This window comes from Crotalus tigris, unplaced genomic scaffold, assembly GCF_016545835.1.
Source record: "Crotalus tigris isolate CLP2741 ecotype Arizona unplaced genomic scaffold, ASM1654583v1 scf7180000018445.1570621, whole genome shotgun sequence".
NCBI classification, from domain to species: Eukaryota; Metazoa; Chordata; class Lepidosauria; order Squamata; family Viperidae; genus Crotalus; species Crotalus tigris.
In genome coordinates this window covers 678,823-699,021 of record NW_024097006.1, presented here as the reverse complement: position 1 = coordinate 699,021, position 20,199 = coordinate 678,823, and the positions used below count along the sequence as shown (strand labels likewise).

Here is a 20,199-nt window from a genome sequence, read left to right as displayed (position 1 = left end):
TTAATCATTATGTTTTAAACAAACAACTATCCTCAGATCGTAATCTATGTGGGGAAGACCTTGAGAGTCAAAATCAAGAGACTGGACCTAAGTCAAGGGTAGGCAACCTTGGCTCTTTTATGACTCATGCACTTCAACTCCCATGTTGGGTCAGGAATTCTGGGAGTTGAAGTCCACGAGTCATAAAAGAGCCAAGGTTGCCTACCTCTGACCTAGGGAATAGTCAGATAAGAGACTGCATAGGCCACATCTGGATAGTGGGAAGGGTATTCAGTTGTGAGCTAGCCACTCTTTTATCTGATCATACCCTAGATGGCCTTGTCTCCCAAAGTCTTTCCCACATATCGTTATATCAGTTGGAAATTGCTTTAGGTTAATATGATAGGCAAGACAACATTTCAACAACAATAACAACAAAAACAGAAAAAAATTCAAAGTTCCAGTAACCTGCCTAGAGTTCAATGGCCTCTAGAAGTCTCTCAACTACATAATTCTCTCCATGTGCCATCTGGGGATAATAATACTGATCTGCCTTATAGGGTAGCTTTTTGTGCTTCACTTGGGAAATCTTGCATACGTGGACATCACATACAGGGATTCTATAGTAGAGTTCTGAATGCAAGCCTAGAAGATGAGATGAAATTTAAACCACTTCAATTTTTGGGGAACTGCTTGAATCAAGTGCTACATTTTAACCATCCCTTAATTCACATCCATGTTTGGCACTGAGTTCATTAGACCTATATGTTAAATTGTGGGAGATGTTGGATCTGGCTCAGACTGCATCTCAGTCTTTGGAAATGTATGGTGGCATCACTATTCTCCCTCTTTAAAACAAGATGAATACTTGCAAGCGTATGATTGTAGAATTGAACTCAGAAGAGACAGACAATGCAGATAATTACTAAGTGACAGCAAGGAGTTAAGAGTTTTCTGTTACATTGCTCTGTTGGCATATACTGTATAGCAGTCATCTGGATGTTTGTACCTCAGAGTAAGTAGACATAACCCAGAAGAAAATAATTTCTTCTAAACATTAGTATTATCCAACAGATTCTAAAAGGAACAGGCCAAGCACATAAAACACTCAGGCAGCTGTGTTCATATTTGAAGTGTTTTGAAGTGGTTGCATTACTATTTTTAGTGGAAGAATGAAGGTCTATTTGAAGCAATGAAGAGTCAAGCGATTGAGATATTGCTGCAATTTGCAAAATATTAGGAATCTTGTCAGAAGTGGTTAATTTTTGAGGGGATCACAGGTTACTAATCAGCCTTGTGGGTGGTGGCTTTTTTTTTTTTTTTTTGAGGACTGCAGGCAACTGTTTAGTGACACTAGGACAGTCCCAGAAGGGCATGGCCAAAAATGTTTACACTATGTTGAGAGAAAAATCTTCATCAGGGTCCAGTCCAAGCTGGGAATAAACAAAATGGAGACTGCTTTAGAAAGAAGGTTGCAGTTTATTGAAGAGGAAAGCCAGACAGAAAGATGGCTCTGGGAAAAACTGACCACATGTAGTAGGGAGTGGTGGGTTTTTATACCTTCTTGGGCTTTTGTTTGGAGTTGTTCCTGTGGCATGAACTTTGACCTGAGCCTTTCTGGTATTCTGATGGTGGTGGGTTAATCCTATTATGTCCCAAAGGTCATATCCTGCTTCCCTGGGGCTGGGGCTGATGAGTGTTGGATTTTTTTGTGTGTACTGTGTGTGAGGGATTGTTGATTCTAGGGATCTTTATCTTTCTAATCCCAGCTTCCTGGCTCCAATCTTTCTGACAAGATGATCACATCTGCATTTCTGCAGACCTGATTTCTGTTTGGGGCAGAGAGATTTGGGGGAGGGGGGTTCTGCTTTTAAGATGGGGAAATATAATATTCTGCCTTTTAATATTCCCAAAAGTATTTCTTTCTCGGGGGGGGGGGCTGACTTCTCACAACTGCTTTGGGGTGTCTTTTAAGAGCAGAAACAAGAGGAACAGCCTGAGTTTGTACCACTGTAAGTTGATTATTTTACTGCCAGATTGGTATAGTGGCTAAAGCATCAGGCTAGAAGCCAGGAGACTGTGAGTTCTAGTCTCAACTTAGTTAAAAAGCCATCTGGGTGACCTTGGGCCATTCACATTCTTTCAGTCCAGGAAGCAGGCAATGTCTTAACCTGGGAAGGAGACAAGGGAAAAAAACTTCTGAAATCTTGTCAGGAAAACTGAAAGGACTAATTCACCCAATTGACAGGAGTCAAAGGCCAGCTTTACACTTTGGGGTGCCAGAAAGTCATATGCAGAGTAATGGGTTTCTATGCTCTGTTGTAACAAAAATCTGAACAGTTTGGGTGGGAGTCATCTCAGCAATTCTCTCAGTATTAAAACAGATCCCAGGGTTTGGGCAGAGGCTATTGCTTTCTTCTTTGAGTAGAACAGCTCCTTCCAGTTGCTTTTTGGTTTTCTCAGGCCAGTCTCCCAAACAGATGCCACCACCATCCCTTTGCCTTTCTTCCCACTCTGGTCTTATTGCTCCAAAGCACCTAGTTGTTCTGATGAGCTAAAACCAATTCCAGTGTATATTAACATTTGCTTCCTTTCTTGTTCCTTCCCGAACTATAGTCTCCCCAGGTCAGTGGTTTGTGATTCACTTTGCTCCCATGTTTATCTGACCTGACATTCCTAGCCATGTAAACCTGAACCCCTATATTCTATCTTCCTTACCCATCCGGGAAAATGCAGAGAGACTCTAACCCTGAAAGGAGCAAAGCTTAAACTGTCAGAAGCCATAAAGTTCAAGGCAAGGAGAGAAAGGCAGAGAGAAATATTCTGATCTTTCCTCACACAGAGCTGCTTCCTGCTTGGAAAGACCAAGCCTCTGACTTCCTTCTGGAGGTTTATGAAGGCCCGCTAGGGTAGACATGAAGAGAAACTTCAGTGCAAAAGCCAATTATAGCAGTGTGGTTCCAGACAAAAAATGAGAAAAAGGGACCCAGGGTTTTACTTCGCTTTTTTGGTGGCCTAGTTCCAAGTCCTTGTGCTTCAACTCATTTTTGACTGGTCCAGTGGGACTTTACTACAAATAAACTTTTGAACCCCTCTTCTTCTTTCTTTTTGTTTTTAGCCTGGTGCCTCCCTAAATATCACCTAATCCCCTTGAAGTGCATTTCTGTACTTGCATTGCTTTATTTTTCTATTTTTAATTCTCTTCTTTTTCTCTGCCAAATGCTCTCCTGTAGAAGAAAGAAACTTCTACAGAGTCATCAGGACCTCCCTCTCTTTTTTGGAGCCATATATTACTTTTACCATTATTGTTAACTCTTTTTTCCTTCTTTAGTTCTGCTCAAAGTTAAGATATCGCAAGCAAATCCAACTCCTCCATTAGCTAAAGGGAGCTGGATTTGAACTGATAGGTCTACCCAGGTCAAAAATCTGAGACCAAGTCCTATTGAAACCCACCATGCAATATTTAATTTAAAATTTGTTGTAGTCTGTATTGCTAATATTTTGTGCATTGTTTTGTTTGCATTTTACTCTTAATTCTACAGTTTCAATTGGATTGTTACTCGTATCTACTAAAGCCATCATTATATTTTAAGAACTCTGTAATATTTAAATATTGGATATTGAATAACTTTGGTTCTGGAGGTTTTATATTGGGTCAATAAAATTGGAAGAGTTTGTTATATGTGGGTAAATGGAATTAATTAACCAATATGCTTTATGAGATGATGTAAAATTTGAGCCTAATTCCTGAGCCACATTTATCCTTTCCCAAAATTGTACATTTTTTTTTCCTGGTGCAGATCCAGGGTATCTGAGAAACCATCTCACTCCAATAGTACTAGCCCGTCCCACTTGCTCTAGCAGAAGAGGTCTGTTATGGATCCTGTCTACTAAGACATTCCGGTGGGCAGGGTCACGGAGAAGAGCCTTTTTTGTGCTGTGGAACACTCTACCACTGGAGGTGAGAACTGCTCCTATGCTTCTGACTTTCTGGAAGGGCATTAAAACTTGGTTTTGTGGGTTGGCTTGCGGCTGCGAGAAAGGTGCTCACTGATGATTGTTTGGCTAAGAAGACATCATCTTCATGCCATTCATCTCTTGGTTCTACTTTTTTGCATAGTTTAAATTTTCTAATTGATTTTCCATTTATATATTTTTATGATCTGTAAGCCACCCAAACTCAATACATTAGGGAGATGGGTGGCATATAAATTTAATAGATAATAATAAATTTGAATAGATAGGCACCTCCACATAACACTCCAGATTTACCAACTGTTGATAAGAAAAATAAAAAAAGTCTGGATAATAGACGTGGCAGTACCTGGAGACAATAGAATAGAAGAGAAAGAATGGAGAAGATAACAAAATACAAATATCTGCAAATAGAAATAGAATGACTATGCAAAAGAAAACAAAAGTATTTCCAATAGTAATAGGCGCCTTCGGTACAATCCCAAAACAACCTGGCCTCTCCCTGTTTCTCTCTCACAGATTAGGAATTGGTTGGCCTCTAATAATTCTTGAAACCTTGGGTGTTTTAGAAGGCCTATTGTGAGGACACATCCCATTTAATTTTATGCTGTTTATAGAAGTTTATATATTTATGTTCCTACCATGAACTTTATTTAAATGCTTGTGTTGTCGCAGCTATTATAAATGGTCAAGAGTAATGAAATTGTGGAAGATATAAACAAACAAATAAAATCGAAGGCTGGCTATTTATGTCAATTTCATCTTTCTATTTTATTATCCCCACCTTCTCTCCAATTTTATTTATCAAATCCTGAAAGGTCAGCCAATCTCCAAATTAACTCTAAATTTCTGATTGAATGAGAGGCCTCAAACTGATGTGATGATTGAATGTGAGGCCTCAAACTGACGTGATTATTTCATTCAAAGGATTGACCTGGATTCATTTTCTTTGAACTGAAACACACATTGGTGGCATCAAGAACCATCTTCTTGAAGAATTTTCATGATCACATAGGAATGCAGGTCTTCTACAGTGTTTCTTCAAAGCACTTTTCTCCTCACTAGATGGCAATATATACCAATAATGATTCTAGCTTCCTTGCCAGAGATTTAACTGACCCTCTTGGCTGCAATCAGATTCTGTCAGCGCTGGAAAAATCAATCAGTTGGGAGGAGAACTGTTTGTTAAATGCCATTAATTATTTGAAATCTGCAAAAGTCTTCCCTTTTCCCCCAAATCCAATTTCTGAAGAGCTTATGACTTGGCTTGGGTGTTCTATTCACTAAATTCTCTCATTCTCTGACTCCCTTGTCCTCTTTGGCTTTCTTGGAAAATTGCCTCATTCAAATAAAAATCTCTGTTTTGATCCGTCCAGGGGAAAATAAATAATGTACTTAGTAAATATCTGACCCAAGTTATGCTTACTTTCCTTTACCCCGCTATCTTGCATGTCTGCTGTACTCCAAAGGGAATTCCACTGAATTGAGTGATGTTGACTCCAAAACATATGGTTGCAGACGTGCAGCCTCAGCAAGCCACTGCAGAGCGGCGTCAACCTCTCCAGGACACTTGTAGCCAAGAATGTGGACAGTCCTTTTGACCAAGTGCCTTAAGGAACAGTCTGAACATAGATCATATCAATTCTGACAACCACAAGATAGATTAGGCTCCAATGGGGCTGGATAGCTTGTGGATCAATGTGATGTGAGAAGCCAGCCATCACTCTAATATGCTGTATGAATATAGTTCATTTGCTTGACTATATAACAGTACTCTATGACAGAGAAGGCCATGGAATCAACTGTAGCAATCTGTGTTTTTTAATTTCATTCACATTTTGTTCCATTCCTTTTCCCCTGACATATGTTTACTCAAAGATCAGAGTAACCAAATAAATTATTGGTGCCCTATAAGAGAGACTTAATCTATTCCATACTTTTTCTAACTTTTCAAGTATCACATATGTACCCACCTATGATTCCCACATCTTTTTTAAAAAAACACAAGCATTTCTCTCCTTTTCATCTTTCCCACATTTTCTCAATTCAGTGACAAAGCCTTTTGCCACTACTGTTGTAATGGGCTTGATTCTGATTAACAAGGCTGTTGCTGTTCCTTACACCAGTCCCATCCATTTTGTACACAGGATACAATCTAGTGAGAAACCATTCCCTTCAGTTTTACAATCTTTCATTTTGGTGAGAGCCACTTTAGCAGCTACCAGAGGACCAGATTACCCATCTCTGACATAGGGGTTTGTTTAACTACCATCAATTCTGTTGGTTCCCATCTGTCATTCTTAGAGTGTCTACCTACCACTTAACTGCTTGAAGTAGCAACTTTGCCATATAATATGGCAATGTTTCTCAACCTTGACAATTTTAAGGCATGTGGACTTCAACTCCCAGAATTCCACAGCCATGGCTCGTTTCCATGGCTCGTTCTCCCCTTCTTTATTTAGGATGCTGGGGGGGGGGGGGGGTAGGTGGTTTTTTTTTTTTTTTTGCAACTTTGACCATATTCACATCTCACAGAGTTGTAGGACTCTATAAAGAGCCATGTTCTCAGAGAAGTACCTAAATTTAGGCAGAATGGAGAAAGGATGAGGCATGTTACTCTCTAGGGTTCGTTCTCCCCTTCTCCCCTCCCTCCCCCCACCAAGTCCTTGGGGCTTTACCTTGAGTCACCCTGTTGCCTCAGGGTATGAGTCACTGCCTCAACTCTGAAATTGTTGACCCAGATTTTAGGTTCCCAGCAAATATTTACAGCTGTAGCTGGAGTAACATCCCACAGCCCCCGGGCTGGAACCAGCCCAGCCTTCCTGCTGGCCTGGACTTTATGGCTGCTTTTCTGTGCAAAAACTGAGTGAGGCCTCTGTCTGGGAAGGAACATTGCTCTGTCAAGCAGGCTCCATTTGAAAACAGGCTGCCATGATCTTTGGATCAGATCAGGTATCACAAAAATGGAGCGTTTCGCCTCAAATTGCCCAACTTGGAATGGCAAGGGTGAAGTCTTTAGGGAGTCTAGCTTTCTCTGTTGTATTCAGCAAGCGTAACCAGCAAAACAGTGACTAGAATAGATTGCAACCATCCATCTGGAGATCTTGTCTCTGATCAGAAGAAAGTTCATTCGCCGGTGGCCCTGCTTTGCAAGAGGAATGTTGTTTGGCCTTCAGGGCTTCCCCTTTCTTTTCCTGTGCTCCTGATCTTGGCCTTCAACTCTCTGACCTATAAATATTAAGCTGGAAAAGCTGGAAATGCGTTAGGGATAAGAAAAATATAAATGTTTGTATTATAGGGTATTATAGGATGCAGGAATAGTGTCACTGTATCTATTGTCTCTTTCTGCTTATTACAAGATCACCAGTAGTGATTTGTAACATTTTCTAGAGCCAACGTAACTATATAATAAGAACAGGCTACAGATCTCTTCAAACTATGACTGGATAGTAGTAGAAGATACTTATAAGCCAAGAATGGCAAAATTAGTATTGTGCTTCTGTCCGATTGTGTGATCTTAAAGCCTCTTTCTGGCTTTAGTGGTTTATGGTCACAAATTTCATCCCATGTAGTTCTTAATTCTAAACCAGACATGTCAAGCACAAGGCCTGGGGGCCGGATGCGGCCCGCAAAGTGGTTTCATGTGGCCCGCAAAGCCATCCTGGAAACAGTGAGGAATGGCCCCTGCTGCCTTGGCCCTCCAGTGGACCATGCCTTGACACTTGCCCTGGTCCCACCCCCTTCTGCCAAAGACTCTCAATCTGTCCCACTCCTGCCCAGGCCACCACAGGCACCCTTGACATGAACTATTTAGAGCTGGCCATGCCCACCCAGTAGGCCACAGCTACTCCATCCACACCCACCCAGTAGGCCGCACCCACTCTGTCCACCCCCCCCCCGAGGGCAACCACAATGCTGATGCGGCCCTCAGTGAAATTGAGTTTGACACCCCTGTTCTAAACCATGTAAGAGTTTGTTGATTCTTGGGATAGATTAACAAGAAGCTTGTGCTGAGGAAATCCCCAAAACTGGATGAACCCTCAAAGTTGAAGAACTTTTAACCTTAGGAACAAACCTGGAGTATGCTTTCAATTAGGGATATCAGAAGTACAGGTTGATGGAAGCATCTAAAAAGCAGTAAGGGGTAAAAAGGTTTGGCCAACTGAGAGACTGATAGAGATAATGGAGCATGATTTCAGCAATCTCTGGATTAGTCTCTGAAGCTCAGCATGGCTGAATGGTGCCAGGTGCTTCAGCCCTTTGCTTGCCTTCTGACAGATGTTCCATTCAGAGGAAACTCAGAAGCGCAGAGGCAGAGCAAAGAGCAGCTTTGCATAGCTTTCATTCCCCTACGTTCTTAAATCTTGTGTTCCAACATGCCTGGATTCCCTGGGGGCCTTTCTCGATCTGCAAGGCTGAATACTAATTAAAGTTCCATTTTTTTCTGCTGAACCCAAGTGTTCAGGGAGCCCTTCAGAAAAGCACACTTATTCCCTACCCCTCTTCAAAACTTTGGTATGCACATCCTTGAATACTGCAGGCACACTTCGAATATCAGTTCTGCTGCTCTGATGGCCTTGTAGCTGTAGCTATCACCCTCTGCAGTCTGTGAAATCTCCATTAAGACATAGCCTGAAGCTGAAATCTGTGTTCATGAATAAAGTTTGATGTCCTATTCTCTGCCCTGGAACTTAATCACTATTGTCCAGCTGGGTGTCTGGGAAGCATTTATATCACATCAGCCTTACTGAGCAAAGGAAGTGCTTTAGGTCAAGTTGGGCCATTGGAGCATCTAGGTCAGGATCCTCTGCACAAAGTTGTAGTGGCTTTCCAAACAGAAGAAATAGATGTCCCAGACTGAGACTTCTGCACATAAAACACAATCTCTCCACTATGGGAAGATTATATGGGCTGGGAGAGTGCTGCTCTGGACATCCATGCATCTTCAGAGGAAAAAAATGAGTCTCTGAATTTATTGTGGAGGATCTGGATTGGTCAACACTCTGAAAAATGTTATTCAATGGTAAATAGAAAAAAATCTGTGGCCTGCCAGATCTTGCTGAAATATCAGAGCCAGTCTCTTCAGTTAAGAGGAATGGTGTGTGTGTGTGTGTGTGTGTGTGTGTGTGTGTGTGTGTGTGTGTGGAACTGTTTGAGCATGGTTGTATATGGGATGGAAGCGACTGAGAGAGGGGTAAAGGAATAAAGAAGGAACAGAACTTTAGAACTTGAAAAGTCATGTACAGATTAAACGTGGGGTAGCTTTTTCAGCGATTGAGGGGTTTATCCCAGAATCTGGTTCCTGAAGCCTTGCCATTCAGGCATGAGGTATTTTAGTAAAAGGTAAATGTGTTTTAAAGTATGACAAAATGAAATGAGCAAGGGAAGAGGATGAAGAAGGGAAAAAACCTTCACAGTCATGAATTTAGATTCTGGGGGTGCCAAATGGCAGAACACCCACGGCATTGAAGCAGCCTTAAGGTCTCCTTTCACCAAAGAGATGCTCTTAGTACCGGAAAGGGAGAAGCAAGGTTTGCAATGGGCCACAACGATTTTCCCAAGGCCATACAGTACAGGTAGTTCTCGACTTGCAACAGTTCACTTAGTGACCATTCAAAATTACAACGGCATTGAAAAAAAGTGACTTACGACTCATGTGATCAAACTTCGGATGCTTGGCAACTGATTCATATCAGTGGTGGGATTCAAATATGTGAACAACTGGTTCTCTGTGTGGATGGCGCTTCTGGAAATCCATCCTGGGCCTGGGCAACAAAAAATTAGCTACCGGTTCTGCCGAAGTGGTGCGAACCAGCTGAATCCCACCACTAGTTCCTATGTATGCCTGTAGCTGTTTTCCCAAAGTCATGTGATAGATCCCCTTTGGTGACCTTCTGACAAGCGAGGTCAATGGGGGAAGGCAGATTCACCATGGTACTAATTGACTGCAGCGATTCACTTAACAACTGTGACAGGAAAGGGCGTGAACTGGGGCAAACCTCACCTAACAAATGCCTCACTTGGCAACAGAAATGTTGGGCTCAAGTGTGGTCGTAAGTCGAGGACGACCTGTATCTGTTGAGCGGAGTAATCCGTTCTGCTGCCAGAGTCGCCTCATAGAACTAAGCCGATCGGGCGGGTGGGCGGGAGGGGGGCTGCAGGGCTGCTACCAAGGGGTGTCGGGTCTGGGAAAGGCCGAAACCCGGGCTTCCAGAACAGGTCCGCATCTCCCTCGCCCCAATCCAAGCAATGGGGCTCTGCAGGGCCCGTTCCAGTTTCCGGGAAGCCGCTTCGTCGCCTGCCCGGGGCTGCCTGAGCGACTTGCCTGAGCGTGCGAGGGGGGGAGGAGCAGGGCGGGGTCAGGCGGCTCTCTCGGCTCGCGCTGGCTGCCGGCCCCCCTGCTAGAGAGAGAGAGAGAGGGAGAGGGAGAGAGAGGGAGAGAGAGCGCGCGCAAGAGAGAGGCAGAGCCCAAGCGCCGACTGAGGATGGCGGGCAGCCCCGCGGGACTGCGGGGCCACCTGGTTTGCTTCCTGGCCCTCCTGTTGCGAGAACTTCTCCGGGCGAGGGCAGGTAATACCGGCTGGGTGTCCGAAGGGGGGGGGGCAAGTCGGGGAGGGTGTGCTGTGGGACGGGAGCGACCGTCGAGCGCCCTCCAGACAGCGCCTAGCACAGAGGGCGGAGGCTAAGCGGACTAAACAAACAGCGACGGTTCCTTGGGCAGCCCAGATGTTTTGTGGGGGGGGGGCGAGGGGAGATGCTGCTGCTGCTGCTTAGAAGCGATTCTCGAACCTCGTGAGTGACCTTCCCTCGGTATTTAACCTCTCCCCGCCCCGGCCAGCACCTGCTCTACAGGTAAAGTGCAAAGAGCCTTCCGAACTTAGTTCCCAGAAGTTGAGAGCGACGAAATAAAACCGAACCTCACCCAGGTTCGCACAACTAACGCAGCCCGGCTTGTTTGGCGAATGTTCTCTTGCAAAGAGGGGACGGGGTCGGAAGGAAGGAAGGAAGGAACGTAAAGCTTTTTCTTCGCGGACCCGACTGAAGCGACGGAGTTGGAGGGTTTTTGGCGTTCCTCTCGCAAATTCATTGTGAGCCAAGAAGTAGCTGCTGCTGCTGCTCTCAGGGGATGTTTAACACGTTCGTGGCTTGTTTAGGACAAGGAAGGAGGCACCACCTGCTTTAGGAGCCGCCACCTCAGTTATGCGCACCTTTGGCAGGTTTCTTTACCACCGTCCCCTTCAAAGGAAGCTCTGTCCCCGGGTGATAAAAAAATAACAATAAAAATCTTTTTCAAGTCAGAGATATTGTTTATTAAGAGTCTAATGGTTTTTCAAACAATGAAAATGAGTGTGATTAAAGGATATTATTCTTAACACAAATGTCTCTGGGAACAGCTGGGAGTAATCACTGACTCTCAATTAAAACTCCCTCCCACAGTTTTTAAGATGATGTTTCCTGGGAAGTGGGAGTAAGGATCACACAAACAAAATATGCAGTACTGGTACCTCTTGTGGCAGCGATATTTTTTATTCATTTACAAAGTTATGTGGTACGTTGATTAATTGATATGGTTAAATTATAATGTAAACAATTGGTAGTCCTAATATTGTAGTATCGCAGTTTGCCAATGTCTACTCCATAAGATCACATATTGAAAATATGTTATCATATGTTACTCAGTCTGTGATAAAGTAGTTTTCCCCCCTTAACAGTGAATAGAAGAAATGGCAGTAGTCTATCACAAATAAAAAGTTGTCATCTTGCATATGCCTGTGTGTTTGTGATGGGATTGGCTTGTAATTCTTTGCCTGTACTGTAGGCTACAAATGAGACCTGTCTCTGTGGGGTTTGTCCTGTTCCTGACACCAACTTATCCATCTTCTAAAATATTCTGTTCATTGTCTTCTCTCAGTCAGTTGTCTTAGATTGTTTTGATACCATTGGTCTCATTGGGCTAATTTAAGAACTCTCTCTCATCCTGGTGCTTTTGCTTTTCAGCAAAGCTAGAGTATCCCCATGATACAGTTCCCTTTTTACTGGCATTATAAAAGAATCTACAGTTGGAGAATAAGTTTAAAATTAAGATATTATGTTGCAGACCCTGGTTTAAAAAACCACCCCCAGATTAAAACTTCTCTAAAACTATTTCTCAGAAGAAGGCAACTTCAGATAAAACCATTTCAGAAAAAAATATGTATGAATTAACAATTACATATTTACCCAGAAGCAGAAACATCTTGGATAAAGTGTTAGATATTTCAGGCACATATGTCCCAGAAATTTAAAGAATCCTTTTATAAGGAGCTTTTATAGAATGACGTTGCTTCCCCACACCATACTTCTAATTGACCTTCAGGAAGACTGCTATGAGCTATACATTTGAAGGCTGCTTTACATTATATTGTTTCCAAGCTACTGGCTCTTACAGTCCTATTTGTGGCACTTTAAAGACATACTTAAAAACTGCTGTTTGTGCAGAAATATGCTTTGGAGAACTTTAAACAGGTATCTTGCAGTATTTTACTGGAGAGAACAGTGTTCCAAACTTCCAGTTCTCCAAACAAAAACTTGCAATTGATTACTATAACTTAAGAGTGTTCTGGTCTTAGAAATCCAAGAATCTTGGGAAAAGAGCATAGTTGGATGAAATGCCAATTGACCTTGCCCTTTTCCCAAGATTCTTCATTTAGTTTTCTGTACCTCCAGCAAAAGTAACATTTCCTTCTGATGAAGCTCAAATACCAATGATTGCATGGACATGTTTTTGTAGCTTACTTGACAAAAGTGTAGAAGAAGTTTGCCTTAGTTGTCTTCTGTTTTTCTATCTTTACCTCCTGGTCTTGAAATTCCCAGGGACATCCTCCCATCCAATTACTAACCAGGGCTGACCCTGTTTAGCTTCTGAGGATCAGCAAGCTTACTTAAATACTATTTTCTCCAGAACTGGTACTGTACTCCATGATTACTGAACCTGCTAAGTTCTTAAATTGGTGGTTGAAAGTTCCCCCAAACCTTCTGTTTCATTGCTTTTGTGGGTGTCCTTTTGACTGTTTAAGGATTTACACATAACCAGCTGAATTGGTTGAATTTCCATATGAAACTGTATTCTAGCAGAGTAAGTGATTTTGTCTATTCCACAAATTGGCATTGTTTGTTGTACTTTGAAGAATAAAATTTATTGCTGGAAATCTTTGGTGGACTACAGCCCACTTCATCTGGAATTTATTATGCTATCACTTCTAGCACTTAATTCTCTTCCTCCTCCTGTCTCCATTTTTGGACCACCTTATCCTCTATGAGGCATTGCTATTACAAGTGAAGCAGGTACCATAGTTACTAGCAGCAGAATCTTCTTGATCAGGAAGATGGGGAAGGGGGCTGTGCCCCCTGATGTGGCATTTCAAGCTTCAAGTCCTCAGTGAGTCCAAAACAGCATTGCCATCTCCCTGGGGTTTTGTTCCGGTGTTTCTTCCCTGCCAGTCAGTCATTCATTCCATCCATTCAGGCATATTTTTTGGATGAGGAATGATTATGGAGGGGGACTGAGCTGCCAGTCTTTAGTCCTTAATAAACTGCTGTATTAAATTCCCCCTAAGGAAAATCTGAGAAAGGGATCTTTGCAATGAATCAGAAGCAAATAGTGGCTGAGCTCCTGTCCAGAAATGTTGCTGTTCATTGAATAAAGAACTCCAAGGAGATAAAAGGGATGACTGATGACAGCAGCAAGCTGAGATCCAGTTTGATGGGACAATTATGCTCATGCAGCTCTACTAAAGCTGGATATATCGTCTTATAGAATGACAACCCCCTTTACCTCACCCTTGGCTTTGGCTATTCCCTGGAAGCATCAGCTTAAATCTGTATTGTTTACAATAGCATCTGAAGAAAAGTCATAAGGGAATTGTTATCCTGCCTAGTTTTAATCCGCTGCTTAATTCTGTAGTAGCTCTAGCCTTCTGTAAGTTTATTTTAATTCATTGTTGTTTTTTCTCCTCCTTAAATGTGGTATCTGCTTTTTTTTTCTTTCTGAGTTGTGTTTTTCTCTATTCCCATATCAGCTGCTTTTTTTGGAAAGGCAGTGAGGAACTATGGTTTCAGCAAAATACAGTAAATTGGTAACAGGGAACAAAGTTATAAAAATCTCATAGCCCTCCCTTAGATCTTACTTCCAGGTGGCTGACGAGAAGCCTTGCACAGAAGGGAAGTATAAAAGCAGATTTTTTTTTTGTAGCTGCCCATGAAACTGTGGTAAATAATCCTAATGAGCATCCCAGTAAGATACCTGAACACAATTATTTAAAAATGTATAGATGTATATGTGCGTGTATTCAATTTCACTATAATTTTCAGTGTAGCTATATCTTTTTTCAAATAAGTATCAAATAAGATTGAAAAAAAATGCTGTATCGTTACAATGACCCTCAACAATGAATGCCTCCTATTATGGGTGTTTCTTTCCATCGTGCTCTTTAAGAATACTCTCTTATGTTATTTCTTATTTTTTAAAACATTTTGCCAGGGTGGCTTATGTTAGCAACTCAGAAGCATTGACAATATAGAGAGGGGTAGATAATCTGGTGGCTTCTGGCTATTTATCTATAACTTCTGTGATCCCTGATCAAGCCTGGACTCTTTTGGACATTCAGTCTCTTCCTTAAAAATCTTGTGATCAGGAAACTACAAAAGCGCAAATCAAATAAATGTGCACATTTTAACCTCTTCTTCTCATTGCTGAGAAGTTTAATTCTTTTTTATTGTCTGCTGTCTGTGCACACGCCCATTCACAATGGGACATTCCTGGCAGGAATGTTTTTCAGGGAAGCTATTAAAACAACATCAATAACAACAAAAATAGTTTGATTGAAAACAAATGAAATAGGGAGAGATGCCAATTCAGGCTCCCTGGTCTCTGTCATTCTCTAATTTATTGTTTCCCCTCTCTCTCAGGATTCAAAAGGATTGTACCTTACCAGCTGTTCCTTTCTTTAATCCAAAATTATCTAATCTTGGATCAGGTGCAAAAGAATGACTCAAGAAGAGAACATAGGATTAAGGGACAAGCCCAGAAATTATTTTTCAGCTCTGGAGCTGAAAATCAAAACCTATTGTAAACCTTATAGATTAATTTATATCCTGTTTTCTGCATCACAAATCCTGATGAAAAACTCTGGAAAATTTTAAAGTTTAATTCCCCCTTTATATAATTTCTTTCCCTCATGCTACCCAAGAACCATCTCTTATATTGTTTCTTATTTTTCAAACATTTTGCCATGTTGCTTGATTTTCAACTGCACATAAACAAGGAATATATTCCTTCTGGAAAAGAAAATACATATATTTTCTTTGTGGACCAGATTATGTTTGCCTGACACCTACTGCTTCTATTTTATGTTGAGCTTTTTGATTTCAGCAATTAGATTTGGAAGGGAGGAGCAAGTTCTTTGTTATTCAGCTGACACTGCCAATCAATAAGAGGTTTTATAGCAAATTAGCCTCTTCTATCTCTCCATCCCTGTTGTAATCCATGACATTCCCTATTTTGCTTGTTAAAAATGGGGATCGCATCCTCTAATAAATGTCTGCGCGGGAAGAGGCAGTGGGAGATGAAGAATGACTATAATGTCATTGATGTTTGGATGGCTTGGTCCCAATCAGAATGGGACAATACCTCACACTCCATTCTCTTTATATTTAACCCAAAGCTAAGATTATCAGTAGAACAGGGGCCTCAAACGCAGAAGCCCAAGGCACTTCTTCAGTTTCATTCCAGGTTGCCAGAGACTCGTTCGGGCATGATTGGGAGAAATACAAGGGGCCTTTCAGGCAGGTGAACTCAATATCTGCACCTGAAATGCCACAGGGAAAAGAGATGACAGCTAGCATGAGATATGATTTGTGTATGCATACACAAACCCAACATCAAATAATGGTCAAAATCAAATATCTTCATGTGCTCCCCTTTTCATTCCCTGAGGGATGTCTCTCACCATCATTATTAATTCGGCTAATTGAGTAAAAATGCTCATGGGTTTATATGCTGTGTGAGCATAATAACTTTCATCAACTTAATTATTTGGCTGGCCTTTAAGTCCCATCACTTCTAGCCAATATATTCAATGACATATAAGAATTACAGACCAGGAAGTACAGAGGGCATCGGTTTAATGAAGTGATATTATACAAACATTATGCAGTAAATATCCAGTTCTCTGTACTTCAGTTCTGGAGTTCTCAGGTGCAACAGGAAAAAAATTACTTGTCCCAAAGCAGGGGACAAAATCTACCATTTCAAACAATACAGATCATTGACATGATTTAGTGATTTGCATCATTATTTATTTAATGTGTTTATTTTTTTTGTGTCCATGGATTCAAATAATATAAAAATATAATGTATGTACATTTGGATTTAATGACCATCCCCCAAATGGTCTGTTAAATGCAGGGTTTACTATATGGAGTTCTAAAGGAGTGACTGTCCATGTTCAGATGTCACAATCCACCAGTTCAAAGAGCAATGCAGGGATGATTTACTCTAATGCAGAGGTCCCCAACCTTGGTCACTTTATGACTTGTGGACTTCAACTCCCAGAATTCCTCAGCCAGCATGGCTGGCTGAGGAATTCTGGGAGTTGAAGTCCACAAGTCATAAAGTGACCAAGGTTGGAGACCCCTGCGCTAATGAACTAGAACACTTCTGGCACAGGATTGGGATGGGAGAGGACAGAAGATATATTGTCTTAGGTAACTTCAAAGGTAGTTAAAAACCCTCACCCATCATCCACAGGATATCTTTTTAATTACACATTACACTTTTAGGGAAGCCTTATATTAAAAACTGAGATTTGGGAACAATCACAGCCTTTCAGTGCTATTTATATGTTTGTGTGTATGTATGCTATTTTACATTTACTTGCCTGAATGTTGCAATGAGACTTTGTATGGCCATCTGTTCCAATTAAGGTACATACTCTCACCCACACTTCCTTTTTTTTAAATTGTGATTTATTTGTGGAGAAATAATCTGTCAATATGATGAGCTCATCAGTTCAGAATGAATTAAGTGATAAGGTCTCTGATTTAAGGTTTATAGAATGCAGTGTCTGTTCCCTCCAACATAAAAATGCAAATCGGTTAAACTACCTTTTTTTTTTTTTTAAAGATGCATGATAATATTATTGTGGTAACTTCCTGTTTGGTTCGCTGTGTGCATTTGGTTTTTGGTTCTCCATAACTGAATTTTTATGAAAGCAAAAAAAAAAGTTTTGTTCTTCCAACTCATGAGTTATTAATACTGGACTCTTAACCAAAGAATCCACAAATGTCTCTAAGAAAGAAATGAACTAATCTTTCATATGATTGTTGCTAATCCACATGGATTAGCAGGATTGCTGGAGAGGGGGAAAGGAGTTATTATGTTTCCTTAATATTTTATAGAGTGTTTATAATTTGCTTTCAGGTGCAGAAGAATTGGCAACACATGGAATATGAAGTACAGTACCATCAGTTCAATTTTTGCAACCTGTGGATCTCCCAAGGTTACACTATTGAAATTTGCTATCAAAACATATTGGACAATGTCAGTATAATTTCCCATTGATTTTAAATGGGTATTAAATGAAAATAACTGTACTAACACAGTATGTGCATTAATACAGTAAAGCTTTAAGGGGCGGGAGGGCTGAAGGGGAGGGCTGGAATACCCCCATCCCCTTTCTTCTCCTCTTTTGACTTCATAGCATCGGTGTTGTACTCACTCCAATTCTTGGCAACTAATTAAAAAAATGCAGCCCTGACTGCAAAAAAGATGGCTTGTCTTTGGCTTTAAGGTTAGTTTGCAACATATTAAAAACAATACAATAGCGCTGACAGCAATTACAAATCAAGCAGCAACAAACCAGTGTTTAACAATGAAAGCAATAAAGGAAAAGTTTTCCAAAAACAATTTCCTAAAAAAGCCTGGGAGAATAAAAACACACCCACTTATTAAATTTTTGCTTCAGAAAGATTTGCCCAAGTCAAGTACAATACGACAGAGTTTCTGATAATTGAGGCAGCTTTTTTATTTATCTTTAGCAGGGGAGGGCACTGTTCTTGCTTTTAGAAGAAAATCTTTAAATGATTTTCAAAATCTAGTTAGTGGTTAAAATGTTCAGCTGTTCAGTTTTTAAGGGCTTCAGTTTTTTATTCTGTTTTTTTTTTTACAGAAAGACTTTATTGTTCAATCTCTGTGAGTGTGTGAGATTATTTTATCAAGGATTAACATTTTGACAACATGATCCTGAAGAGTTCTCAGAAGCTGTAAAAAGGGGTTGGAAGCCAAGAAAATTCATTCTATGGATTTTCTGCTTTAGAAGATAACACCTCTGTAGCACAGCACAGAAAAGTTGATAGAAGCACTTTCCTATATTAGATGTGGAAAGTTGATAGAAAGTGCAAAGGGGCTACTCAGTGAAGTGCTTTGTGTTCTGGGAGCTGTGCAGATTTTACTCCCTGCAAATTCAGTGTGAATTCAATTTATCTCATCTAGGTGTTTCTTGTTGCTTTAAAGTTGCAACTGGCAGTTCCATTGCAAACAGATCATCAGATGAATGGGCACAGAATCTTCTTCTGACTCATGGCCCTGTTGGTGAAAGCAGTCAGATCAAGCAAAAAAAAAAAAAAAACCAAAAACAAAAACAAAACAAAAAAAAAACCATCCCACTGTTTTGTCTTCAGAAGTTGGGGAGGAGATCTTTGTATAGGCCTATTATATAATAGACAAAGTTTCTGATATGTAATATTGCAAAGTAATGATATGTAATGTTATCTAATAGGAATAATTCTGCAGGCTCGCCAATTGTATTGGAAAGCATTAGCAAAGATCTGTATAGTGATAGGGGAAGAAGCCAGGGGACTGTTGCTCGGATTCATTCATTTATATACAGCACAAATTAAAATAGGAATGTTATTACACTTCAACTCTGAGATCATTATGAGTCATGGAAAGAAATCTGGAAGCCTTCAAATGTGTATAAACGGAATTTGATGTAAAATTTAACATCTTGAATATGTTTGTTTTCAATTAAATAAAGCAAATTTCTAGCTGTTTTGATTGTAAAGAAAAGTTTGCAAATACATAGGCAGCAGTTCCTAAAGGCCCCAGAACTGGAGAAAGGAAGGAGAGAGAGAAGGAGACTATGAAAGGATTCTGGTGAGATTGATTAATTGATTGGTTAATTGTGCCCTCAAGTTTTTTTAACTCCTAGTGACCACATAGGTATATTTTTTTCATCTCCTCTCTGATGAGAACTAATGGGGAAAGTAAACTGGGAAATCAAAGTTCATTTCATTTCTGAGCTCTGATGTAGTTTCTTTGCTATAGGCAGACTATTTTCTGTCAGTCTGTCTTGCCACATTTGTAAATGATAGCAGTAGTAGAGATTGTATGCATGCAAGGTATTATGAAAGAATAAGGATTTATAGCCAACCTTTCCTCCAAAGAACTCAAGGTGCTTGCTTCTCTTTAATCTAACAAGAACCCTATTAAGTCAGGCTGAGGAGTAATGCCTGGTCCAAGGCCAAGACTGTTTTGTGAGGAAAATTAAACTGTGCTTTCCCTTGTCCTATTAGTGCAACTGTTTATGCCACATTATTATTTAATTGGTTTGCTTCGTTTCTGCTAGGAGAAGTATTTTGGCCCTTCAGCATGGCATGATTGACTTTCATGGGAGGATATGTTTTTTTACATTTGCAAGCCTCTTATGTTCCTCAAATTTTAACAACTGCAGAAAATTAATTTCTCTCCAAAATCTTTAAAATGTTTCAGATCTTAGTGCTGGCAGAGGACTTGTCTGAAATATCAGCTGAGATTTAATCTGAGCAGGGTTCTTTTGAAGGGACAAATTATTAAGTACTCAGTTCATTAACATTTCATTTTCCATCCCCTATTAGCACTGTTTTCCTGGCTCCTCTGTTTCATCCAGCTGTTTCCTCTTCTATATTTTTTTCCCATTTTACCAACATTTCAGTCATTTGGGAAAGAGAAGAAATATACATTAGGAAAAATGTAGGGTAGTATATTGCGCGACTGACTCCCTTTTCTCTTCCTCTACACCCTCTTCCTCTTTTGTCCTTGGAATATATTTCTATGTTTTGTTTTGGTTCGTTGTATACAAAGCTGTGGTCAAGAACAAGGGTTGGGCAAGTAGCTTGGAATCAAGAATTTACACAGCTGTTTGCCTTCTGTTATTTGGCCTAATTCTG

General features: G+C 40.6%; 1 protein-coding gene across 9 annotated transcripts in view; it reads left to right on the top strand.

The window, feature by feature from the left end:
- Nucleotides 1-10,145: 10,145 nt before the first annotated feature.
- Nucleotides 10,146-20,199, top strand: part of LOC120312191 (collagen alpha-1(XI) chain-like) — a 129,064-nt gene continuing 119,010 nt past the window's right edge. For 8 of the 9 annotated variants that reach the window (XR_005557813.1, XR_005557814.1, XM_039352559.1 and 5 more), the window contains exon 1: nucleotides 10,146-10,524. Coding sequence is in view for 6 of the 9 variants with exons in the window: in XM_039352559.1 (XP_039208493.1) it covers nucleotides 10,440-10,524 (85 nt within the window). In the remaining 3 variants the exon portion in view is untranslated. Of the gene's footprint in view, nucleotides 10,525-17,413; nucleotides 17,534-20,199 lie in introns of all 9 variants that reach the window. The other variant, XM_039352560.1, reaches the window with a different exon arrangement.